The following is a 27,712-nucleotide window of genomic DNA, read 5'->3' as shown; positions in this document are numbered from 1 at the left end:
AAAATAAACAGTTAATCTGTAAAATAAATGTTGGCGAAACAAACAATAATCGAATATAATTATTACCGTATATAACTGGGTATATTCGCCAACATAGTAAAAACGAAATGTAACTGAACGAATATAATTCTTTTCAACTCAAAAAAAAAGAACTGAGTAGTTAATCAAAAAAATAAAAAGTCGATACTCTAAATAAAAACTAAAAATCTTAACCTTCACTTACAAATAATAAAAAAAGTTTTTTGGTTAAATTATAAATCTACTACTTAAAAATACTCAAAAAAATATTTACATAATGTAAATGTCTATATGTACCGAACTACATAGCAATCTATAAAAAAATAGAGTCTATATTCTCTTTCAAAGATCTAAGAAGGCAAAGACCTATGTCAGATCGGTCTCTAAACTTGATAAAATGAAAATAACGAAACAGTTCACCACTCACTTGCGTAACACTGGTAGTCAAGGCCCATTCTTTCAGCTCCAGATGGTTGACTGACAGCAGGACAGGGCTAAAGTTCAATTGCGGAAGAAAATGCATATCGTATATGCATTACGATATAAAGTGAGCTATTTACAAGCCCAGAAGAACAGCATTAATAGATGAAGAGATGAAGAATTAGATGGACAGCATAAGGCGTACATAGGTGGACCCTGCCTAACGGCGGGGCCCACTAAACGCAGTTATACTACTTGATCTCACATATTGAACTCAACTCACAAGAATGGCGCCGATTTTTTGGAATTTGTCCTCTTTATGGACGTTTAGCGTTTAGCCTCGGTTGATGGAGGTGGGTTTTCTAGCCAATCAAAATCATGAGAAACTGTGAGAAATATTCAAAATCAGATTCGTTAACATTCATAAACTACCTTAACTCTTAAATGAGTTATGGTCGTGGATGAAGCATTAACGACTTCTTTTACCCAAAAGTTATTAAATTCTCACACTTTGCGTGAGAATCGCATCCATCGATAGCGCACATGTTTTTCTGAGAAACACACGGCCCTAGAGCTTCTAAAATCTACAGACAATTTGGTTAAAAACCATGAAGCAATGAAAGCTGAATTACAATTTACACTGAGAAAAATAAAAACGCTACAATATCCAGAAAAAACAGTTGATACCATCGTATTTTATTATGGTAAAAACAATCTTAATTCTTTTGGAGACTGTGATGTATTTTTTGTATTTCGCAGCACACAACAGCATAGTAAAGGTATTAGCCCCGGCGCAAATTGATCCTAAGCCAGACACAACCTGCGTCGGCGGACTGCGTAGACCGTTCTGCGCATCCTACTATCAGTTCATGCGTTCGCAGGTCTCGCCTGGGAAGGTTTGTCGTCAGCATACAGTTTTCTTGTGCTTGGGACGGGTGACTCACCGCCAGATGTTAATTTTTAAGTGTTTTTGTTTGCGAGATGGAAGTATCTGAAATGAATACGGATGGTATTTACAAGTATTTTCCAACTAAGAGACCGCTTTGCAATTAAATGCTGATAACTTTATTACCAGCGGACCAGATAAGCGGCGATATATTTTACACTATCTTTATGAATAACATTTTATTGCTCTGTTGTATCAATCAGCACTACTCAACAAGTTATCGTTTATTCGTTTTAATATTCTATTGCAATAGTAGGGAATATAATATATAAATATGATTAAAACAGTGAATTTATTACATGTTAATTATTTTTAATTTCTTGTGACGTATCTAATGTAGGTTTAGCCAATAAATCAAAGTTATGCGTTTACAAGAGCATATTATTTGAAAAATAAGGAGTACCATAATGTGTCTTAATTATAATCTTCTTTATACAGGTAAAACATTGTTAAGTATGTATTTCTTAAATCCACACAATCATTGGAAAATGAATCATGGTATTTAAAAATATCTGTTAACGACACTGTTATTGACAAAGTCGATCAATTTCAAACTTGTCATCATATTAGACTTTTGTTTATCGTTAAAAATTAAATGATGGTTGTGAATTGTGTTTTTTGTGTTATTTAAGATTTTAGCAAAATACATAATCAGCAAAAATCCCATTTAAAACATGCGAACTGTTTTTGCAATCACAATCAATGCAGTGTTTAACTTATGCTTGTTATTATAAAGGTATGTAGAAATAAAATACTCAGTGTAAGATATTTTTTTATGCACCTGCTTATGATCAAACTTGATGTTTTCGAAAGTCATACCGCTACGACTACTAGGGACGTGTAAGATATTTTTAAAACGTTACTAGTTACAAGTACGGAACTACCGATTTTAAGTTGCCTACTCAATTCAGTAAATACAAGGATCAGATACATCAGTATTTTGTAATCAGTACCACTTAGAACCGGTATCAAAAGTAACCGTTACATGTCCGCACTGATTTTGCGAACATCCGAACCGTCTTTGCCATCACAATCAATGCAGTGTTTAACTTATGCTTGTAATTATAAAGGTATGTAGAAATAAAATACTCAGTGTAAAGCGCTGATTTCCTCGAAAGCGGCACCGACAAACTGCGACCGTAGCACTGCGATGAATTACGTCAGATTATAGTGAAAAATTCAAGGTTCTTCACTGCGGCAATAGAATGTGCAAACTCAGCAAGCGGTGGCTTCCAACGCATTCTTGGAAACCACTGCTATTATTTTGCATGGTACAGTTTTTTATGACGTCATACATCGCAGTGTTATGGTCGTAGTTTGTCGGCACCGCTTTCGAGGAAACCAGCGCTTAAGATATCTTTTTATGCACCCGCTTATGATCAAATTCGATGTTTTCGAAAGTCATACCGCTACGACTACTAGGGACGTGTAAGATATTTTTAAAACGTTACTAGTTACAAGTACGGTACTACCGTTTTTTAGTTACCTACTCAATTCAGTACAAGGATCAGATACATCACTGATTTTACCCGTCTCTATTCGTTACGGCGACAGCCGACGGTCGGGTTGGCTTGTGTTCAATATGCGGTGCGCTAGAAAAATAACTGCACAGGTCACCCGTCCCGCCGCCGCAGGTTGTGACTCGCTTAGGTTCAATTTGCGCCGGGGCTAAAGGTCACCGCACACATCTTATGGAAAATCTAATGTCACTCAAATGTAATAAAAGTTACATGAATAGATTCATCTCGATTAATCATTTCATATCATTACGCCAACTCTTAATTTTGATTGATAACGGCGTAAATTGTAATTAAAGTTTATCGAAAAAACATTTTTGAAGTCTATAAAACTGTCATTTATAAATAATGCTATTAGTCTAGTGGCTATTGAGAACAGCTTTCCAGATTGAGCTAAGCCGATTAGAGGAACTGTATACTTTTGCCAAAACTGCCAAATTATACCCACTCTATTACCTATAAGATAAGAGTAAGCCTCTGCCTTAATACCCGAAGAAAGATTTATGAACTGGCGATTTACAAAATCTTTTCTCTCTTTGACTCACGTACATTCCTTTTGATTTTAGATGTATTTATATCAATTCACGCCTTTATTAATCAAAATTCAGAGTTGGCGCAATGATATGAAATGATTATAAATTCGAGACGAATATTTTCAGTACTAATTGCACAAGAGCTCTAAAATTATCGAATTTTTCCCGAGTGACACCTTGACAGTTTTAATTTCACAACCCGAAGGGGAGTGAAATTATGTCAAAGTGTCACGAGGGCAAAAATTCGATAATAATTTTAGAGATCGAGTTCAAAATTGTATTGTAATTTATTTATGTAAGTACAAATTAGTACAATTAAACACACAGTTGTTATAAATATTTGACGGTTGAAAGTCATCACTTTTATAATTTTTAAAACATTAATTGTCATTAATGTCACTGAATGTATTTTTTCGCAGCAACGAAGGGCATCTGATGTAATATACTTGACGAGGGGATATTATCAAAAATTATCACTTTAATTTTTATTTCTGTAGCTTTGTATTGGTCAAAATCTGTTATGAATGAAATAATCATGTAAATTTTATTTCATTTTAGTGACATTATATTTTCTATAAGCTGTGTGCGGTGCCATTTGTTCTTTTAAATATTGATTGAATTAATGTTAATATAGTTTATTAGAAATAAAATACTACAATGGGTGTACATACTACTATTAATATTATGTTGCTAAGAATATACATTTTAGAGTTTTTTACTACCTATGATTATTTTGTAAGTTAGTATACCTACCGATTTTATTTTTTTATGTTACTTTTTTATGTTACTTTTTTATGTAAGTACCTAATAAAGGTTTCAGCAACTTTTTTGGATAGCTATATGTTGTTTTTTGTGAAAAAAGTTTATTTTTAATTTAAATTTTTTTAAACATTATAAAAGAAGAAATATATTGCTTAATATTTACAGTTGATATTATTTTTATATATTTCGTATTTCAGGATTTTATTAAAAGTGATTTTCTCACAAAGTTAGTTTTGTGGCCTGTACCGTTGTTGCTCTAAGCTCTTCATTTAACAGATTAGCAAAAAAAATGACTGATACCTCATTACAGCAGGACACCTCATTTTTATGAAATGCCGAAAATTCTCTTGACGAATATAAAGTGAGAGTGTATAAAGTGGGCAAATAAAGCACAACTAGAATTCGCCTTCTTTTGATATAGTTCCTTTTGAGTTATTTTATCTGCACATAGTAACTCTGATATTTGCATAAACAGCTGATTACCATCAACATGTCAGTAATTTATGACCCTCAAAGATAAATATACTATATATAGTATTTCGCAATATTATTTTCCCTTTTAAAATAATCCGAATACGTCTTAGTCGCGTGGTAGAATATTTGCAGATGATATTTTTATCCACAAATTAAAACAAAAATAAATTTGAACGAGGATTTTATAGAGACATTTATTACCTTTGAGATTTATCTAGTAAAAAATTTAAGATTTTTATTAGCTGAGTATGATAAAATACGTCAATACTATGTAGTGACAATTTGCAGAAGAGCAGAAAACTCAATATACATGTACATATTTGTTTTAATCTTTACTGCAACAACTTTAAAGTTTTATACCTAATGGATCTTATTTGGGACTCTGGGATTTAATTAGCATTTGAAGCCATGCAGTATTGTACCTTGTACACGTTTTTCAGTTTGACTTCATTTTTGTCTTTTTAACTGAAATTGTTTATAGGTGATGAAAAGGTTGCAAGTGTGAGTCCATGATGAGCATATAATGAAAAAAGGACATTAGTTGTTAAAGACGGCGACTTCACTTTGAAATGCACTTTATATTCCTATTTTTTGATATTTTTAGGAGGGTTTTTTGGAGGATGAATATCTTCCAAGTTTTTTGGAGGATACACAAAAATTCACCTCGGATACTGATTCAGATCTTGGCTTGCCATTCACCATCAAAACCATCAAAAAAATGAAAAATAATAACTATGATGGACCTTTTTCAATATATAATAATAAATAATATTATTTTGTCTAGAAATTGTCCGTAGATTAGGCCTACTGGGGATACCACACAAAAAACGCGCCTCCAGTCTCTACCATATAGGTGGCAGGGAAAAGGGTCAAAAATAGGTTAATAATATCATAGCAATATTAAAATCATAATTAGTTGTATGAATAATAAAAATATATAGATAGAAAAGTAAGCCTAACGATTTGTTTTTATTGTATCCCTATGAGCTTTCGAGAATCTGATCAAGTTTGGAGCGCTGTAAAACTTAGATAAATAAATAAAATTAAACAACTTAACTTTATAGTGAAAACTATTCGTTGAAAAACTCTCTACAAAATTGCTATGATATAATTTTATTGTAAAATGAACTGAAAAAAGTTATAAACTCCAAAATGAAACTTGTTACAAAATTTTCACTAATTTTTATTTATAACTTTCTTGTTGGTCACTTGACGATAAAAAGTAATAGAAATAAAATTGTAGAAAATTTAATTGGCTACATTTTATGTTTAATTAAATTTTCTTTAGTGTTGTTAGTTTACGAGGTACAATGCGAAAAACCATTGCACCCTATTTTCCAAGATAGCGACCGGAGGACAAGGGTGGACCAAAAACTTGAATTTAAGCTTCTACTGACCCCCCTACACATTAAAAATAAATAAAATTGCGTCCTCTAAAAAACGCAATTTAAGGTCTAAAAAATGTAAAATTTCAATGGACTAATTACTAATATACAAACTAAGTAAAATTAAAATCACAGGCAAAAAGACTCACCTGTGGATTGGTAAATGCACATTCTTTTACATAATCGTAGCAATCAGTTAATAAATAGAGACTGTTTGTTCATCATCTTATTTAAAACTAAAGACAATCACAATTTGTTTATTTGAGTAGCTTGATATAATATGTTCTTATCAAATACCTAGATACTGATATGATGTGCAAGTCTTGATCTAATTTCTTGAAAATTGATTTTTAACGGGACTGATAAGATGACATCTAAGATAATCTTGACACATGAGATGTTACTTTGATTTTGCGATGATATATAAGTATCATAAATATTGTATGATTATGATTACCTAAAATTTGAAAAATATTTTTTCAAATAATGTTGATATATAGAACATCTAAGCTATCTCTCTTGTGGAGATTGACGATCGTATACCTTTTTCTTCAGAAAAAGAAAATCACAGTACAGTGGACAATAAGCATAAATATTCACATCAATTAAAAGCAATAAGAAATAAGAAAAACAAGTAAATTTTTATAAAGATTAACAGAGAGATAAAATCAATCAATCACCAAAATAAGAGACAAGAGCCATATCGATAGTATTTAACCAATAAATAAAGCTGATTTCTTAACATATCCCAGTCAAGAAAAAAAAACTGAAAAAATGTTATAAGGATATTTAAAGCTATTCTAAATTGTGTATAAGAAGTAGTTGACGACAATTTCGTCAAGACTATTGTAAAAACGTAAAAACCGTTTTTATTAAACTATTGTAAAAAGTGAAAAAAATATTTTTTTGTGTATAAAACGTTTCTCATACATTTTAAAGAAAAATGGTTTAACCCTCTAGCAGGCAAAACTGAAATAATAGAGATGGAAAGTTGGGAATTTTTCTCTAGGCAATTATTGGTAAAAGAAACTAAAAAAAGCAATAAAACAGGTAAACAAGTTTATTGGCTCACTTTTTTGGTAAAAACGGTGAAGCGTTCTTTAAAGAACACTTGCCGGATTAAGCATAAAAAAGTTGGTTGGTGAAGCGTTCTTTAAAGAACACTTGCTGGATTAAGCAAAAAAAAGTTGGTTTCAGTAATAATATATTTTTTATTATATAGGCAAGCGTTCTTCAAAAAACGCTTCACTTTGTCAAACATTTTTTGATTGAAAGCAGCGTGAAAACCAAATTTTGGATTGCATTATTCTTTTCACCAAATGTTAAACACCTGTTGACGGACGGAACGGCACAAGTTTAAACGATAATAACATTCAGGTATAGGTTTTTCAGATTTCCAAAGACGAGTTCTTTAAAGAACGCTTGCCGGTTAGAGGGTTAAATAAAAGTTGTAGATAATAAACAGTTCTTTAATCTTTAGTTTGCAATTTAAAACATAAAAACAATCGACCGAGATAATGGCAAAAAACTCTATTTTGCAATAATTTATAAATTTTAATAACATAATATTGTTGGAGTTAATGAGTTACAAAAGTATGTTAGATTTTCATTAGATCGGCTAAATAGTTTATAACTTATTCATTTGTTTATCCCGGTGAGAGATTATTGAAACAACTGTACTTTGCCAAACAATCACTATAGAGGTATTTTGTAAAAAGCAATCGATTCTTTGAGTCTTAATTTTTAAGATTTATTAAAAAAACTTAAAAATTAAGTTTTTACTTAAGCCGTAAAACGAACTTAAGGTTCCGCGGAACGGAATAGGAATAGCCGAACTGAACCGACTACGCATAAGTCCTGTAGTCGCTTCAGTTCGGCTATTCCTATTCCGTTCCGCGGAACCTTAAGTTCGTTTTACGGCTACTGCTGCTAAGATTTTTACGCGAAATCAATGATTTTCTCACAGATATATTGGTCACATTCCAATGGTCCAACACTTTTCACTCACGAAAAGTTAATTTTCATACACAATGAGAAGTCTTGGATACGAAAATCTAAAACTTCGATCGTTAGAACCAACATTCTGGTGACAACCTAAACCCGTGCCTTTTAAAATTTCCAAGGCAAACGAACGGTAAATGAAGCAGACTGTGGGAAATCTAACATTGCATTCCACAACCCGTCAATTTATCTAGATAAAATTCCATATAATGTTGATTCCGTGTACTCATATGAATAAAACTAAGAGAAAATGAAAGACAGTTAATATTTTAACGGTAAATATTTTAATCAGATTTAAATAACTATTTATAGTGGAGTCACTGAAGGTTTTCACCTCCGATTTCGTTGAACCTTCATAGATTTTCATGAAAATTGGTGAGTAGTTAGAAGATACTTCAAGGAACAAAGGTGACATGATGCTAACTTGCGCTTTTACCCTTGGGGGTGGATGCCACCGCCACCCCTTCTCGGGGGTGAAAATTATTTTATTAAAAATAATACCAGAAATCGATAGAGGGGCAACTTCTAAGCAACATTTGTTATATAAAGTTATTAACATAAATCAATACTTTTTGAGTTATTACAAATCAAAAATTTTATTAAAAAAAAATGCATGTTTTAAAGCTGTTTTTCACGTATTAATAAAAAACTATAAGCTTTTGCAAAAAAGCTATTATTACCAAAATTAAAGATAATAAAAATTTAATACACTCCCCACTTAAAAAACTAAACTAATGTTATTTCAAAGTGAGTTATGGGTAATTGAATGTATATTTTTTTCGACGAGTACTCAAATCTAAGTATTCAAGCTTACATAACGGGAAAACGATGCATTCTATAGAATATTCTTGTTAAGCACTTGTCAAAGTACTTCGAAATACCTATCAAATGAGCTACAGTAGAAGTTAATAGCATCAAAATTAAGCAAGTTATGATGAGAATAAGAGAACCCTTTCGATTTTTTTAGGAAAAAGTGAAAACAAAACATACGGCATTTCCACAAAAATTAAAATTTGTAGTAATCCTCACAAGAATTTCTTTAGATTAACATAGTTAATGATTTCAATAGTTTTGACCGGTTTAGAATGCATATTTTTGAAAAAGAAGATATAATTAAAAAAATCAGAATTTTTAAAATTATCGTACTTTTAATTTTCTTTTGATAATAACTCCAAAAATACTCAATATACGTAAAAAATAATATATAACTAAATTTCAGTTATTTCGGTTCCAAATACTTTACTTATTTTACTATTTCCGTAGAATAAAAAATAACCGAGATAGAAACGTTTAAAATTTCAATTTTGCTGCAAGAACCATGTAACCAGGGCCATTTAACCTTTTATTTTTAAAAAAGTAAGATATTGAAAAGACTAATTTTGACGTTTTTTAATAGCTCTTAGAATCAACTTTTAATTAGTTTTTAGGTAAACCTGATATCTTAAAAATTAACGGAGTTATTTACAAAAAAACACATTTTTTGGAAAAATTTTTAAGAGATACATTTTTAAACATTTTTGGTGCATAAATTTTAATGCTATCAACTTGTTCAAGGGCTTATTTGATAGATATTTCTAAGAACTTTGACAAATGTTTCATAAGTTATTAAGTAATATAATAAAATGCATCATTTTCCCGGTATTTACGCTTAAATACTTAGATTTGGGTACTCGACGAAAGAAATATACATTCAATTACCTATTACTTTTAGTAACTCACTTTTAGGTAACAGTGAAAGGTTTTTTTTAGTAAGGAGTTCATTTGATTTTTTATTAGCCTCAATGTTGATAATAATAACTTCTTTGTAAAAACTTATAGTTTTTGAGTTTATGAAAAATCGGTTAAAAACATGCATTTTTCTCACGAAAAATTAAAATCTTTGATTTTTAATAACTCAAAAAGTTTTGATTTATTTTAATAACTTTATATAACAAATTTTGCTTATAATTTGTCCCTCTATCGAATTGTGGGGTTATTTTTAATAAAATAATTTTCACCCCCGAGGAGGGCTGGCATCCACCCCCAGGGTAAAAGCGCAAGTTGGCACCATGTCACCTTTGTTCCTTGAGATATCCTCTAACCACTCGCCAATTTTCATGCAAATCGATGGAGGTTCAACGAAATCGGAGGTAATAGCTCATATTCACCTTCAGTGACTGCACTATTACCATTTTAATTTTATTATAGTGGTGAATTCTGCATCTGAGACTCTTCAATTTGTCAAGAGATGTCGCTAGATCGCGTCCCAATGGGAATTTGAATGATCTTTCAAATTCCCCTTAAATTGATGGTTGAGCTCTTTTTCGATTTAGAGGTGTGCACGTTAGCGCTGTTGAGGAAGCCTGAAATGGTGGAAACAGCTGTCCAGCGATTGTGCATCCCTCTGAATCGAAAACAAGCAAAACCATCTTTTGTATGTATACACCGGTATTTTAGGCGTTAACGCCCTTCCGGTAGGGATCTATGGGGAGTATCACCGAGCCGCAAGCCCTTATCCCTTGCCGTACTGCTCCCTCATAGGCCGATCAGACGTCCGCATATTCCAGTCTAAGCGCCAGATTCATATTTAGAATTTTATACTGACGCGTTAGCCTTTTTGTTTTTCCGATGACCTGGCTGGGCTCGAAGTCACATACCTCACGTCGAAGTGAAGTGGCGGTCAGCCGCTAGTCCCACTGAGCTGTCCGATCGACCATCTTTTACCTTAGTTAATATTTTCTTTCGCAGGCAACCACCATCCTCTATGTACTATTCACCCTAATTGGGATTTTCAGAGAGGCCTGTGGTCTGCTATGAATCAAAACGAAAACCAACTGTCTCAGTAAGCAAAATTATTCAGAATAATTTGTTTGTAGACGCTGGCAGTAATTGTAGCGACATCTATTTAACACAATGAGTGAGAAGTCTTAGACCCAAAAATCTGAATAGGCGAGCGGCACACCCCTAATTTGAGGCTTAGAAATCGAAAAAGCGACCATGATAGCCGAATGGCAAATTTTAGTCATTCTTTATATTCTCGAGGTCGCTGAATCCGAATATGAAGTTTATTTTTATCCACAATTGGTGGTGGAACATGTTCAAAAATCAAAATTTTATGCAAAAATTCGAAAAATAAATTTGGATGATTTTTCATATTTACCTCGCTGTATCTTTGGTTGCTGTCATGTCAATATTTCCTTTCGAAAATCTTACTGTGTCATCTTTGAAGTATTTAGATAACAACGAGCTTTGTCCAAAATGTTGAAACAAATTAAAAGAGGAGTTGTTGATTTTTAAACATTTTGTCGCCAGATTTCATTATTTTCATAGTATAGTATAGTATATGGCTTAACACCCCATGTGGGGTTTCGCCGCTTTCGCTTTCTAGATCCATTTTACGGGGTGGATCAGTCCCCATGATCATTGTATTTGTTCACTAATATGTCTCCATTTCTTCCGGTCTATTGCCCTCTCTTACCATTTTGTAATTCCTGCTCCTCTTAGGTCCTCCTCTACTTCAGTTAACCATTTCGATCTGGGTCGACCACATCTCCTTTTTCCTCCTGGTTGCCACAATATCATAGCTTTTGATACTGATTCTGGTCCTTGTCTCCATATGTGACCTAGCCATTTGGTTCTTTGTACTTTTATTTTCTTTACTATATCTTCACCATTTAATTCTTCTAAAATTTCTTTATTCGTTCTCCTTCTATAGTCTTGTTCTTCGATTCTCACTGGACCCAGTATTGTCCTTATTATCTTTCGTTCATTTATCCTTAATTTCTCTTCTTCTTTTTTTTGTCATAGTCATGGTTTCTGCTGCATACATCGTTATTGGTCTTATTATTGTTTTATATACAGGGTGTAACAAAAATACAGGTCATAAATTTAATCACATATTCTGGGACTAAAAATAGTTCGATTGAACCTAACTTACCTTAGTACAAATGTGCACATAAAAAAAGTTACAGCCCTTTGAAGTTACAAAATGAAAATCGATTTTTTTCAATATATCGAAAACTATTACAGATCTTTTATTGAAAATAGACACGTGGCATTCTTATGATAGTAGTATCTTAAGAAAAAAATATAGTGAAATTTGGACACCATATAAAAATTTTATGGGGGTTTTGTTCCTTTAAACCCCCCCAAACTTTTGTGCACGTTCCAATTTAATTATTATTGTAGTATCATTAGTTAAACACGATATTTTAAAAACTTTTTTGCCTCTCTGTACTTTTTCGAAAAGTCAGTTTTTATCGAGATATTTTGAATATTTGTCAAATCCACCACATATTTGTATATGGCTAAGTACGATTATGGAGACTTTGTAATAATATGAAAATTTATTTATGATTTACATTTTTAGGTATATTTTGAACCATATTAAAAAAGAAGTAATATCTCGACAAAAAGTGTCTTCTCAAAAAAATACAAAGAGGCAAAAAAGTTTTAAAAACACTGTGTTTAACTAAAGGTACCGCATTAAAAGTTTAATTGAAACATACACAAACATTTGGGGGGTTTAAAGGAACAAAACCCCCATAAAATTTTTATGTAAACATATTAAAAAAGAAGCCGCAACTCGATAAAAGATGCCTTATCGAAAAAATACTAAGAGGCAAAAAAGTTTTAGAAATATTGAATTTAACTAATGGTACCACAATAATAATTTAATTGGAACGTACAAAAAAGTTTGGGGGGGTTTAAGGGAACAAAACCCCCACAAATTTTTTATGGGGTGCACAAATTTCACTATAATTCTTTTTTAAGATGTACCTGCCATAAGAATGCCACATGTCCATTTTCAATAAAAAATCTCTAATAGTTTTCGATATATTCGAAAAAATCGATTTTCATTTTGTAACTTCAAAGGGCTGTAACTTTTTTTATGTGCATATTTGTACTAAGGTAAATTAGGTTCATTCGAGCTATTTTTGGTCTCAGAATATGTGATTTAATTTATGACCTGTATTTTCGTTACACCCTGTATATTCATTTTTGTTTGTTTGGTCAATATTTTACTCTTTAGTAGCTTCTATTTGCTTGGAATACCCGGTTTGTCGCAGTTATTCTTTCTTCGATCTCCGTTTTTCTTTCCCCTTTGTTATTTATCATAACGCCCAGGTATTTAAATTTCTGTACTTCCTCGAATTTTTTATTTCCTATCCTTATCTCTCTGTTTTGTTCTGCTTTTCCGAGTCTCATTAATTTTGTTTTCTTTTCATTAATTCTTAGTCCCATCTTCTTTCCCTCTTCTTCTATCTCCATTAATAATTTTTTCATGATTTTTCGTGTTTTTGTTACTATCGCTATATCATCTGCATAGGCGATTAGTTGGTAACCTGATGCTCTTAGGTTTCCCTTATGGATCTTTCTTAACACAAAATCCACTGTCAGGTTAAATAGTGTTGCCGACAGTGAGTCACCTTGTCTCACTCCTTTATTTATTTCGAATTCTTCTGTTTCCCCTTTTTGTGTTAGGATACTTATTTTTGATTTATTCATAGACATTTTTATTAGGTTTCTTAGTTTTTTACTTGCTCCTTGATATTTTAGGGCTTTAATTATTTCCTTTCTCTTTATTGAGTCAAAGGCTTGTTCAAAGTCTATAAATAATATTTCTATTTCATGTTGATGTTCGTGTGCTTTTTCCATGATTTGTTTAATGGTATGTATTGCATCTGTTGTTGATCTGCCTTTTACGAAACCGCATTGGTATTGTCCTATGATATTTTTTGTTTCATCTGTTAACCTTTTTTGTATTATTGACGATAATATTTTATAGGCAACATTTAATAGTGTAATACCTCTGTAGTTCTTACACTCATGCTGGTCGCCTTTTTTATGGATCGTTATAATCTGTCCAATTTCCCACTCGTTCGGCATTGTCTCCTCTTTCCATATTTTCTTAATCAATTCATGTATTTTTTCATGCAATATGTCTCCTCCGTATTTTATTAGTTCTAGATTTATTCCGTCCTTCCCAGGTGCCTTTCCATTATTCCCTTTCGTTATAATGTTTTTTTACTTCTTCTAATGTTGGTTCCTGTGTGTTCGTTTCTTCTTCGTCCACGTCTTCTATTTCATCATTTATAACTGGTTCAATTAGTAATTCTTTAAAGTGACTTGTCCATATTTCTTTATACTCTTTCTCTTCCTCGACAATTTTACCTTGTTTGTTTTTTATTCCTTTTAATTTACCTTTGAATGTTCTATTGTTTTCTTTTATTTTATTATAGAATTTTTTTGAATTTCTGTTGTATTTTTCGTTCTCTATTTCCTGAATCTTTAGATCTATCCATTGTCGTTTTTGTTTTCTGTTAATTTTTTTGCCCTCATTTCTCAGTAATTTGTAGTTTTCTCTGTCTTCTGCCGTGTTCGTTCTTATCCATTTTAATCTCGCTTCCACTTTTTTTTTCATAATTTTTTGACATTCGATGTTGTACCACTCTTTTTTCTTCTCCTTCCTCTTTTTGCCAATTGTTTTTTCTGCTGCTTCCTGTATGGCGCCTTTTATGCAGCTCCACTCCCGTTTCACGTCGACACATTCTTGATTGTCATCCATTCTTAGATATTTTTCCAGTTCTTCCTGATATCTCCTTCTTACTTGCTCCTCTTTTAGTTCTTCAATGTCCCATTTCGTTTGTTTGCTTTTATTTTTACTCTTGCATGTTTTTTGTTTTATTTTTGCTGTTACCATGAAATGATCTGAGTCAGCATAGGCTCCTCTGTAGGATCTTACGTCCTTAATTGAATATTGTCTCCGCCTGTTTATCAAAATATGGTCTATCTGAGATTTAGTTTGCAGATTTGGTGATATCCATGTTATTTTATGTTTGTTAGGATGCGGGAACTTTGTACTGCTTATGACCATGCCTGTTCTTATTGCTTGGTTGCATAATCGTTGTCCATTGTCATTTGTCCTTTCATGTATTGTGTATCTTCCTGCTACAATTTCTGTGTATTGTTCTTTTACTATTTGGGCATTGAAGTCTCCCAGTACCATGATCGTGTCTTCTTTGGGTATCTTTTCTATTTCTTCCTCTATATCATCGTACCATTTTTCTTTTTCTTCTCTGTTCGCATTTTCTGTAGGCGCATATACGTTTAGTAGTGACAAATTGCTTGGCTTTGCTTCTATGCGCAAGTATGCAAGTCTGTTACTTATCGGTCTAAATTGTAGTATTTTTTGCCTTACATCTCCGAGTATCATAAATGCTACTCCGTATTGCCCTTGTCTTTCGCTCCCTGAGTATTTGAGGCTGAGGTTTTTGTTTTCTAATTCGCCGCTTCCTTTCCATCTGGTCTCTTGTATGGCAGCTACGTTTATACCGTATCTTTGCAGTTCTCCTGCTATCTCTTCCATTTTTCCTGCAGTTAACATTGTTCTTACGTTCCAGGTGCATATTTTCATTATTTTCTGTTTTTTTTTGTTTCTTTTTGTTTTGATTTTTGATACTATTCCTAAAATTATTATTCCCACCACCAATCATATTACTATTCTAATAATTAATATTTATTTTCCTATTTCTAAACTTATCACTACTTAATTCTATACATTTTTTGTTAGTGTCCTGTTCACTTGCAATATCTTCTCTCCCTGTTCCTCGGATGGTCCCTACGTCGTTTCTTCCGTGTGACTGTGTTAGTTTTTTGGAGTCGCTATTTCCATTACCTTTTCTTCTTTCTGGTTCCATCTCCATTCCTTTCCGTCTACTGTAATTTTATTATATCCCATTTTTACTATTTTCGCTTTTTCTCTCATCTCTCTGCTTATATCTCTTAAGGCTTTCGCTTTCTGTTGCTCTCTTTTTATGAGGTCTTCTGTAATCCATATTTTCTTAAGCTTTACTTCTTTTAGCTTGCTTCTATTTCGTAGTATGGCTACTTTTTCTTCTTCATTTCCTAATTCGACTAGGCAGGTTTCTGTGCCAATTTTTGTGCTCTCTTGATATCGGTCTCAATTCCTAGATGGTTTTCTAGCCTGTGGTCTGCTATGAATCAAAACGAAAACCAACTGTCTCAGTAAGCAAAATTATTCAGAATAATTTGTTTGTAGACGCTGGCAGTAATTGTAGCGACATCTATTTAACACAATGAGTGAGAAGTCTTAGACCCAAAAATCTAAATAGGCGAGCGGCACACCCCTAATTTGAGGCTTAGAAATCGAAAAAGCGACCATGATAGGTGAATGGCAAATTTTAGTCATTCTTTGTATTCTCGAGGTTGCTGAATCCGACTATGAAGTTTATTTTTATCCACAATTGGTGGAACATGTTCAAAAATCAAAATTTAATGCAAAAATGCGAAAAATTAATTTTGATGATTTTTCATATTTACCTCGCTGTATCTTTGGTTGCTGTCATGTCAATATTTCCTTTCGAAAATCTTACTGTGTCATCTTTGAAGTATTTAGATAACAACGAGCTTTGTCCAAAATGTTGAAACAAATTAAAAGAGGAGTTGTTGATTTTTAAACATTTTGTCGCCAGGTTTCATTATTTTCATGTTTACTTAAAAAAGTTGAGTGACAAACTTTTTAGTTTATAATTTTATCCATCACAGCAATATAACATAATTCATGAAGATATTTTATGGAAAATTTCAAGTCAAAATATGCAATAGGAAAACAGTTATGTGACTTTATAGACGAGTGGCACTCCCCCAAATAAACGCTTATTTGTCGAGATACTGACCACGGTGTGGTGAATAGCTAATTAATTTTGTTCTTACTTTATGTTTTTGGTGGTGCTGAAAACGAAAATAAGGTTTATTTTGAATTTTAGATAGGGGAACATTGTCAAAATCACAATTTTACCTTAAAAATAAAAAAAAGTGAAATCACTTTTTTCCTACAATTAAAACGTGCTCCATTTTTTTTTCTATAAAATATTTTATTCTTTGTACCCTATTTTTTAACATAAACTTAATTAAAAAGCTAAATTTCAAATTTTGTCACTCAACTTTTGCGATTAAACTTTGCAATTCAAGAATCTGCACCTTTTACTTTAAACAATTCATAACTTTTATTACAGTAATATAGAAAGATTAAAACAGGTATCATTGTCTTCAGAAAGGTAAGAAATATATACTGTAAAAATTTCAGAAAAAAATATTAAAACGGAGCAGAGTTGTAGCATGTTAAGGCAGAAAAATGTGATTTCATTTGTTTTCATTTTTAGCTTAAAATAAGCTTTTTTTTTGGGTGTACCGCTCGTTTATAAAGTCACATAACTTTTTTCCTATTGCATATTTGGACTTAAAATTTTCCAGAAATATTCTTCATGAATTATTTTTTGCTGTTGTGTTGGTTAAAATTATAAACTCAAAAGTTTGTCACTCAACTTTTTTAAGTAAACATGAAACTAACGAAATCTGATGACAAAATGTTTAAAAATGACGATAAAAGAAGAGTTTTTACTTCTTTTAATTTGTTTAAACATTTTGGACAAAGCTCGTTGTTATCTAAATACTTCAAAGATAACACGGTAACATTTTCAAAAGGAAATATTTACAGCGACCAAAGATACAGCGAGGTAAAATTTAAAAATCATCAAAATTTATTTTTCGCGTTATTGTGTAAAATTTGATTTTTGAACATGTTCCACCAATTCTAGATAAACATAAACTTCATATTCAGATTCAGCGACCACGAAAGCATAAAGAATCACCAAAATTGGTCATTCACTTTAAAGTTGATTTTCGTGGTCGGTACCTAGAATGTAATTTTAGAGGTTGCTGCCGCTCGCCTAAAAGTAGTAATTTAGTTCAAATACTTTTTTAATAAATGAAACATTTGTACATACCGAACACTTTCTTGTCTGACCGACCCAGGTGCGTAGTACAACGAGCTGTTGGCCGTAGAAACCCTTCCAAGGCTGGGCGCGTGCGATAGTTTGGTAAGGCTTGAGTAGGTGTGTATCCTATTGAGGTTGGGAGCACTAGGCGTCGACAAGAAATGTTGGCCATTTCGATAGAGCGGTTCGTTAGCTATTTTGAACTTTGGCTCATCGTATAGACTTCGCAGCTCTTCCAGCTCGTCTATGAGATCGGGATGGTAAAAGAGCTTTTCAGACGGTTCAGATGGTGCTGTGTTAGGCATGGTGACAAAGGATCATCTATTAGTTGGGATTGAGAACATTAGCCGATGCTGGTGTAACGGTTTCATTTGAACAAGTTTTCTGCAATAAAATGGACATATTAAATTACATTATAAGAGAGATAAACAATTATTTTCATTAAAGTTATCTGAGATAAAAATTCCGTTTGTCTTATTTTAATACGAATTTGTCCCATAGGTTTATAAATTAATTTTGATTAACATTGTAAAACATAAAAAAATCAACCAAAACCTTTAACAGAACTTTAATCAAAAATAAAAAAATAATAACAAAATTATAATATATGTAACAATAATAAATAAAATCAAACAAGATGTTGTATAAGATAGTATGTACCTATATTTGTCCACCACCAACATCTCTACATAACGCAACTCTTCTTCTCATCGAGTCAGGAGTCATAACATTGTTTAGGACCCATGGAGTATTATGTATTCATTTAATTCCTCAACATGATTCTCTATGGTATGTCTATGATCTTCCAAATCCGCTATATTGAAACACGCTGAAAGTCCTCCGTCTAAATATTTGAAAATTCCGACTCAGTTTAAAGTTGTACACTTTCGCTACACCCTGTATATCGATCTTCTGCATAGGCAGAGTATGGCGTTATCCACTTCTCACGGATTTGGATGCTTTGTTTCGTTGTTCGTACAATTCTTTGAAAATTGGTGTACAAAGGTGCCCCAAATTGTTTATATCCTACAAAATTGTAAACGGAATATTTTTCAAAGAGGTTCCACGTTAAGTAGGAACTCAGAGTATTAAAAGGTTTTTATGATATTTACAGTTTTGGTTTGTCAGTTATGTGTTCGTCGGTATGTCCAAATAGCTAGAGGAAGAACCCCTGCTATGCTCTAGACTGTTGCAGTCTAGAAGATGAAAGATTTTTATGACTTTCTCAGACACAAATTTATTGAGGGTTGTATTAGAGCAGGAAGGATTAGTCGATTGCTTTTTCAGCTCTTAAATTTGGTTCTAAAAACTAACTGTAATATTGTATGAGTCATAGCATTTCGTGTAAACTCGAGGGATTTTGTTATTGCGAAGTTTGTTGAAGGTAAAACCATCATGGCGTTCGAGGGATGTCTTGAGAGTTTTTCTGACCATTTGATTGGTAGAGAAATATCTGGTATGATTCCTATTGGTCTAAGTGAGAAGTCACCTTTTTTTGGGAGAGGAACCCAAGTTTTAGAAGGATCGAGTTAGCGGTCCTAGAGATCAGTTCCGTATAGGCTATCATCATGTTCAGTTGAGTTCCGTATAAGCTATCATCATGTTTAGTTGAGTTCCGTAGAAGTCACCATCAAGTGAAGTTGAGTGATGAGTTCCACCAGGGCCACCATCGAGTTAAGTTGAGTTTTGGTTCCCTTAGGGCCATCGTCATGGAGTTGAGTTCCATTGGGCTGATTCTAGCCCGATGAATGTGATGGTGTATCGTGAACCCCGGCGATTTTCCCGCTGTTTCTAAGCAAATCGTCGTTATCATTTTATACCAATGTTGGTATCCATTAATTTCTTTTAAGCAGTCAGAACCAGAAGTATGAGAGAAGAGTTTCAATTTTCTCATTACTATGTTTAACAGTGCAGTTAAAACATGTAGTATGCTCACATACTTTATTTTGGTCAAAGTTAATGAACTTTCAATAATCACGTTCGAGTCTAACTAAATAATTTTATTCGAGTAAAAGTAAAATTTGATCCAGTTTAACGAACTTTTAAACTATTTATGTTTGAGTCTTAACTAAATAATTTTGTTCAAGTAAAAGTAAAATTTGATCCAGTTTAACGAACTTTTAAACTATTTATCTTCAAGTGAAAGCTGAATTTTTCTATAATAATGTTTGTTTATAAACAATGTACTGTTTGCTGTTTGCTGTAATTAACGACAGTGAAGTAAGTGTTTCGCGAGTGCAATAGCGCCTTGGACTTTCCAATCAAGCTACGAGGAAGAAGCCAGGACACTAATTGTTAAGGTATAATTTTTATATTTGTAAAACTGTTCGTTTCATCTTTGATTAATTGGTAATCTGGTCTCTAATTATAACAGAGAGATCAGAGATTAATTTTTTTTTAATAAATAATGTTTGATTTTCAACCTATAATTTATTATTTCTTTCCTTCTCTCTTGAATCGTAAGAACGATAAAACATTGACTGAGTATATAATTTTGAGTGTACAGTAAAGGAGGTAAGTTACATTATAACATTTTGTATATTATGTATATCATTTTATTTGACTATGTTTCTTTGTTTTATTTTAATTTATCTTTCTTTGTTTTATTTCTATTTTTTTTGTATAAAGTTTGGTTTCCCTTAGGTAACCAATGGCGCCCAATATTTTATTTTTTGTATTTTTCTTTATTTTTTATTTCACATCCTTATTTCGATTTTTCTATCTTTCTAATTTTTCTAAGCTAATAAGAATATATCATAACATCTATTAAAGAATCCACTCCCTAAAATCTCTGAGACAGAAGCAACCGAGGTACTTAATAAATTATGTAGCACGAATTTTGTCCAATTCTTAATTAGTCATGTTTCATAAAACAGCAGGGGCTATCTTTTGTCTTACATTAAAATGGCCCCATATGACTTCCATTCTTTGTCGTGTTTCATCAAATGGCTTCCATGCGTGGGGCTGTTTTATAAAATTAATTGTGCTTCAATATGAGTTTTAAAAATATAATTTTTTAAATGTGACCACAGAAAGAAACCGCATGGAGTCAAATCACAGGATCGAAAGGCGAATAAAATAGGCGTATTTTAAACTTATGACCCTATTGAAGAAAAAGTCCATAATAAAATTCAAATTTTGCAGCGTTGTATGAATTCGAGCCCCGTCTTGCTGAAAATATCCTTCCATTAATAATTTATCATCCATAAATCAATTGATTTATAAATGATATTAAAATTTATTGGCGGTATCTTTCAGCATTTAGAATCCCTTAGAAAAAAAATATGGATCCACAAAGCAGCCCAAACTCAAAATTTCTCTAGATATAAAGGCGTTTTTGATTTTAGCCTTAGCCTTTAGCGTTTAGCCTTTTCTCTTCTGATTTTGATTTCCTAGAAGTAATCATTTGTGGAGTTAACTTGTTCCAAGATATGCATATTGTCCTGTCAATTTGCAGTTATTTTTTCATTATTTTTTAATATAGTCACCCTGTAGGAAACGATTTCTTATTTATAAAATTGTTACCGATTATTATTGATATGTTGTACATATATAGTCTATATGGTCAATGAATAACTAAATACATTTATGTAAATTATAATCTGCACGTGACATCTAGCCGGTAACATCAATACGGCAAAGAAACGAAAAAGTCCCATGTACAACCATGTAACTCGTTTATCTGTAACCCAGATAGCATATTAAGTGTCAATTTATTTGAATAAAGAGCTTGTAGTAACTCCTTTCTCAAAAATATTTTAATTACAAACCTTAACACCAGATGTTTCTCTTTGGGTATTTTATTTGCAACGAGTTTTCCAAGTTTGTAGTTTATAATCGCAATAAATAGTGGAATAAATGTCTCAAACTGGTAGTACTACCAATTGAGGCGAAGAAAAAATAGACGAGTATATAGAAATTATATATTGTTTTGGGTATGCAAAATAAACAGTACAGAAATGCGTATGCCTCAAATTTGTATGTGTCATGTGACGAAACGTATTGAGTGGTTTCCTAACGTTGTTATAATGTTTGTGAATGGCATGTTAATGTTAGGTACTTTAGGATGATTCTCAGTTTTGCAGAAAAATTTGTATCGTGCAGTACTATTTTCGATCATACTGAAAAATTCGCAAAAACGGTCCAAGCATAAAATCAACAATGGTTTCAGCAGGACGGAGCAACCTATCAAACGGCCAGGGAGTCTCTTCGAATACTGCGCGATCATTTTGGGAGATATATGGGGAATGTTGAAGGAGGCAGACCGATCTACCGTCTGACATTTCAGAATTGCGGACCAGAATTTTAAAGATTTTTTTGTGTCAGAGGACATTTTAACATTTGTTTTATCGGGAACCTCGTCGTGAATAATGTTTGCAAGGCTATATCATGTATACTAGATATTTACATAATCATAAGCATTTCAATATTCATTTCAGTACTCTTTAAACCACAATTTTACTTTAAATTACGTTTATTTTGACGTTTGTATTTCCACTTCAGAAATCTTTCTCAATTGTGGTTAGCTCCCAATAAAAATTGTAAGCAATATTAGAATGCTACAAGAATACCTACCACAAGAAAAGAGGTTCAGAACATAGTATTTTATAAGTTCTGTATTGTATACGTCAAAGTATTGTATTATTGTTCTGAAGTTGTTTGTTTGTGGCATCTTATGCAATTCACTATTTTATTCGGAAATAAGCCACAATTTAAGTTAAAAATGAAATTTATTGACGTTTCGACGTCCACTTCCGAAGTCTTTATCGAAATAAAAAATATTAATAAATTAAACAAATTTAGCTTATGTTGCTTAGTAAAAAATTTTTGTAATAAATGCATTTAAATAAAGTATTTTATTTAAAGTAAGAAAAAGAAGAATAAAGCTTATAAAACTATACAGTGTGCTGGAATAAGTGTTACCCCCCCCCCATATTAAATTATTTATTTTTAGCACATAAGCAAAATGCTCGGACAGGTCGATTGTTAAAATAATCATAATATAGCATCAATGTTTCGAACTTTACGCGATGCCTCTTCAGGTCACAGTCGTAACTTTGATTTTTTTAAATGGGAAAGTAGATCATGTGACACCTCATTTAAAAGTTTTTGAAATACTGATTACAAAAATGTGTAATACTAGTGCAAAATTTCGTTCCAATAGTTTTTAAATGCATTCATTGTTTTACTCCTGAGAAAACTAATACGAATTTTTGAAAATTTTAAACGCAGAATGAGAGATTACATTATTACCGAGAGCCGAAAGTCCCTTAGAATAAACAAAAAGTTTCTTTTGAATGAGCTATTCGAAATTAAAAATCACAATAAATTTTCTCTTTTTTTTCATCCCTGTAACTTATTAAAATAAACATTATAGAAGTTTTTAGGGACTTTCGGCATTCGGCAACAGCGGGATATTTCATTCTGCGTTTAGACTTTTCAAAAATACTCATTAGCAAAGTCAGGCAAATATGCAGGCTAAAAAGGAAGATATATGCGCATATATATGCATATTATTTGTGTCAAATATGCATGTAGGTATATGCATTTATTTATGTCAAATATGCATGTATATGCATGTATTATTTGTGTCAAATATGCATGTATGTACTGGGGTAGAATTTTTTTTAATTAAAAAAAATTATAGTTCATCATTTAAAAAGAAAATTAAATTTATATCAAAGACCATTAGATCATAGATTCTCATCCCAATCTAATTTAGCTATTAAACAGTGTTTCGGGAAAGTAAAAACGATTAGTGATAATGATTCGACGAAGTGAATGGGTACAATAACAAACAATTAGGGATTAGAAAGTGGACATATCGTCTGGCGAGAACAATTAAACAATTAAAATGTTTCCGGGAAGGTTTAATGGTAAATACTTTGTTTTAGTTTTTAGAAGTAAAAGTAATATGTAGGAAAAAACTAAGTATGCTATTTTTTAAAATTTGACAAATTGGAAAGTTATATAGAAAAATATTTGGTTCTAAAGAAATTGGTATGAAAGGTTTTGAGAGAGGCGTGTTTTTGATTGGGTGGAAAAGATCGGTAGAAGGGATAAGAAGGTTGTAGTCTGAATTTGCGAGAGAAAAGAGGGTCACTGTATAATGGATATCTGAGGAGAGCAGTCGAGTTTTCAAAAGTGAGAAATCAGTGTATAGTGGTGTGACCGGCCTTTGCGAGCAGAATCAAGTTGAAACCAAATTGTCGACCGGTTGAAAAGTTAATTTTCCTGGTCCGAGGGTGATTCCTTTGTTTTGTCTAGAACGAGTAGCTGATCGATATCTATTTGCACAAGATATCGAGCAAGGAGAAAATTGAGTAAGAGAATTCGAGCAAGTGCTGTGTGTTGTTTTGGAAGCAGTTTGGACAAGAGGGACCTTTTCGCAACATCCAGAGAGTACGTTGGGAGAATCGAGGACCAGGCAATCCGGAAAAAGAGGAAGTGAAGAAACAAAAAGGTTAGTCAAATCATTTGTCGGAATGGAGAGAATTTGTTTATATCAGAACCATATTTGCTTATTTGTTTATTGAACATTACTATAACGGAGTTAGTCATTTCAAATTTAAGAATTCAATTCAAATGAATAAAAGTAAATTTTATTAAATTTAGTATGAGAAAATAATAATTTATTTAAATAATTTTTTTTTTTGTTAAAACAAAGAGATATCAGAATTAAAGTTTGATTTATTAAGTAAGAAATTGTTGCAACAAAGTTAAATTTGGTATTTTTTAAATCACATGTACTCGGATTATTTGGTAAATGAATAATATATTACATTTATATGATATTGAATGTTTTCCCTGTTCCATCCTGGAAGAAGTAAGCAACTAGAAAAACTAGAAGCCACAAATCATAGGTATTGTATCAAATACAAAATTGGCCCTGAGAATAAAATTTATTGGAGTATTTAATTGGAATTTAGTTTTGTTTTACATAGGCAGTGATTAAAGTAATTGAATAATTAATTAAATTAAGAATTTGCTAATCAACGTAAATAAAGAGATAAAGTAGAGCATAACAGTACATAATATTTTAAGTATGAAAGTTCCTGTGGTACTATTTTATTTTTCACCAATTCTTTGAAAAGTATAAGTGGTTCGGAAGAATCTACTGGATTCAATTCAGCAAAAATTTCTGCATAAAACATTGCAGCCTCTAATCAAGTTCTCATCCAGTAACAATAGGTTTTGGTGGAAGAGGAAGATTCGGCAAATGTTCTTTATACAACTGATACCTTATATAGGTGCCTTAAGAAATATTTTGTTCATATTTGAAATAAAATTATTAACAAGAGGAAATTTATTTCTAATTTCTTCTGCGACCCTATTTAAACCATGAGCTAGGCAAGTTTAATGTACTAAACGAGTATAAAATTTTTTCAAATCGCTTCCTGCTTTAACCATGTAAGGTGCAGCATCTGAAAGAAAAATAAAAATTTTTCGTTGGGAACAGCTAAAGGAAGAAAAATAATTGCTAAACTCTCTTGCAAAACCCTTAAAACTGTTACCTAGTGCGTTGGTTTTATTCAACTTCTTGGGAGCAATTAAATGCGATTTACAAGCTTGCCCATTTTTAAGAGATCCGATTAATAAATGTGCGATGTAAAGTCCTGAAGAATCAAATGTTTAATACACACATACATAAAAATAATGTCCTATTGTCTCTAATTTCATGTTACTCAGTACCGTAGAATATACCTACAGAATCGACCTCGTTTCTTCTTAAGCTTCTTTCACTTGGAATATTCCATTTGCAGTATTTTCCAATAAATATTCGCAAATTTTCGTTTGATAATTTGGACAAAGATATATTTTAACTTAACAATGATTCGAATAAATCATGGTTAAATGTCTCTTGCTCACTTGATTTTCGATTAGTTGATTTTAAGCACCTAGATATTGAATCTTGCTTTTTCTCTTCTTCTTCTTCTTAACGTGCCCTATCAAGTCCCCTTGACGTTGGCGATTAACATGGCGAAACTGTCTCTGTCTCGAGCTATTCTAAATAGGTGTTCTGCTTTCTTTATTCCTGTCCACTCCCGGATATTCTTCAACCAAGAGGCCTGCTTTATATCAATTCCTCTGCGTCCTTCGATTTTACCCATCATAATAAGTTGAAGAATATTATACCGGTCTCCCCGTACTACGTGTCCAAAATAGGCCATCTTTCTATATTTGATGTTATCAAGCAGCTCGCGGGTAGCATTTGCTCTCTTAAGGACTGCCACATTTGTCAGCATAGCCGTCCATGGTATTTTTAGAATACGTCTGTGCAGCCACATTTCAAAGGCCTCCAAACGGTTAATGGTGGATATTTTTAATGTCCATGCTTCGACACCATACAAGAGGACTGACCAAATGTAGCATTTAATCATGCGCTTTCGAAGTTGAAGTTGCAAGGTATCATTACAGAAGAATGACCTCATTTTTAAAAATGTCGTGCGGGCTATCTCGATTCTACATTTTATCTCTTTATCTGGATCTAGTTGTTCAGTAATATGGCAACCAAGATATTTAAAACTGGGTACTCTTTGAATCATATGACCATCAACATATAACCGTGAATCTTGATGGGCCAAACGGCTAAATACCATGTACTTTGTTTTTGAACAGTTTATATTTAGGCCAAACTCTCTTCCCACTCTGTCAATGGCATTTAAAAGGTGTTGTAATCCATTCATATTATCACTTAAAATAACTGTATCGTCTGCATTTCTGATTGTATTTATCAGAATTCCATTAACCTTCACACCTCATTCCAAATTATGCAGCGCTTCCTTAAATATTCTATCTGAATACAAATTAAACAACAGTGGGGACAGTATACAACCCTGTCTGACGCCTCTTTGTATTTTGCACATTTCTGTTGATTTTCCATTTATGCAAGCTGTCGCTGTTTGACGCCAGTATAATTTTTCTATGATTCGTACATCTTGACTATCAACTCCTTTATCCTTTAGTATTTTAATTAATTTGTGATGTTGTACTCGATCAAAGGCCTTCTCATAGTCAATAAATACAGCAAAGACGTCTTTCCTTTGATCTCGGCATTTCTGCAATAACACATTTAGTGCAAAGAGTGCGTCCCGGGTTCCCAGTCCATTTCTGAAGCCAAATTGTGTTTCATCCTGGTCTTCTTCACATTTATCTCTGATTCTACTGTGGATGATACGTAGAAAGATTTTCAAGGTGTGGCTCATAAGGCTTATCATTCTATAGTCGCTACAGTTTTTCGGACGTTGTTTTTTTGGTAGGGTTATGAATTCGGACTTTAACCAATCTTCAGGGATATCACCAGTCGAATAAACATCATTGAAAAGTTTAACTAGTATTCCAATGTTTTCCTCATTTATGAGCTTCAACATTTCTGTAGGTATGTTGTCGGGACCAACGGCTTTCTTGTTTTTTGCCAATTTTATAGCATGTTGTATTTCTGATTTTAGTATTTCTGGTCCTTCACCTTCATCTAAAATCTAAAGTGTCCAGTTCTTCGGGTCTATCATCATTATACAGTTCATTTATATAATTATACCAGGTAGTTCGGATTTCGTGTTCGTCTATTATCATTAATAGACTCTCGGGCTTTTTCTCTCCCGATTCTAATTTATTTTTTTACCGGTCTGTAAAGCAGTTTTGCAATGCTGGACTACTTGGAATTTTTTTTTCGCATGGAATCTGCAAAAAAATTCCTACAGTAAACTAAATAATTTTTAGATCGGGGGTTATTTAAAGCATTTTACCTAAATTAAAAATGTATATCTTTTGGTTTTCTGATTATTTTTATGCAATTTAAAATATTTAGGTTTACTTTGTATTTACTTACTGCATGCCGAGCATAATAATTTTCCCATATCAATGACCAATTCTGGAT

The 27,712-nt window shown here is 32.3% G+C and overlaps 1 protein-coding gene across 6 annotated transcripts in view; it reads right to left on the bottom strand.

Annotated features, from left to right (window-relative positions):
- Positions 1-27,712, bottom strand: part of LOC114329435 (G protein-activated inward rectifier potassium channel 3) — a 202,949-nt gene that overhangs the window by 109,099 nt on the left and 66,138 nt on the right. For 5 of the 6 annotated variants that reach the window (XM_028278534.2, XM_028278533.2, XM_050649696.1 and 2 more), the window contains one exon: positions 17,845-18,219. In XM_028278534.2, coding sequence (XP_028134335.1) covers positions 17,845-18,140 — 296 coding nt within the window. In that variant the 5' untranslated portion in view covers positions 18,141-18,219. Of the gene's footprint in view, positions 1-6,204; positions 6,368-17,844; positions 18,220-27,712 lie in introns of those variants that run through there. The other variant, XM_028278539.2, reaches the window with a different exon arrangement.

This window comes from Diabrotica virgifera, chromosome 1, assembly GCF_917563875.1.
Source record: "Diabrotica virgifera virgifera chromosome 1, PGI_DIABVI_V3a".
NCBI classification, from domain to species: Eukaryota; Metazoa; Arthropoda; class Insecta; order Coleoptera; family Chrysomelidae; genus Diabrotica; species Diabrotica virgifera.
The sequence above is the reverse complement of the archived record's forward strand: the minus strand, read 5'-3'. Positions and strand labels throughout refer to the sequence as shown.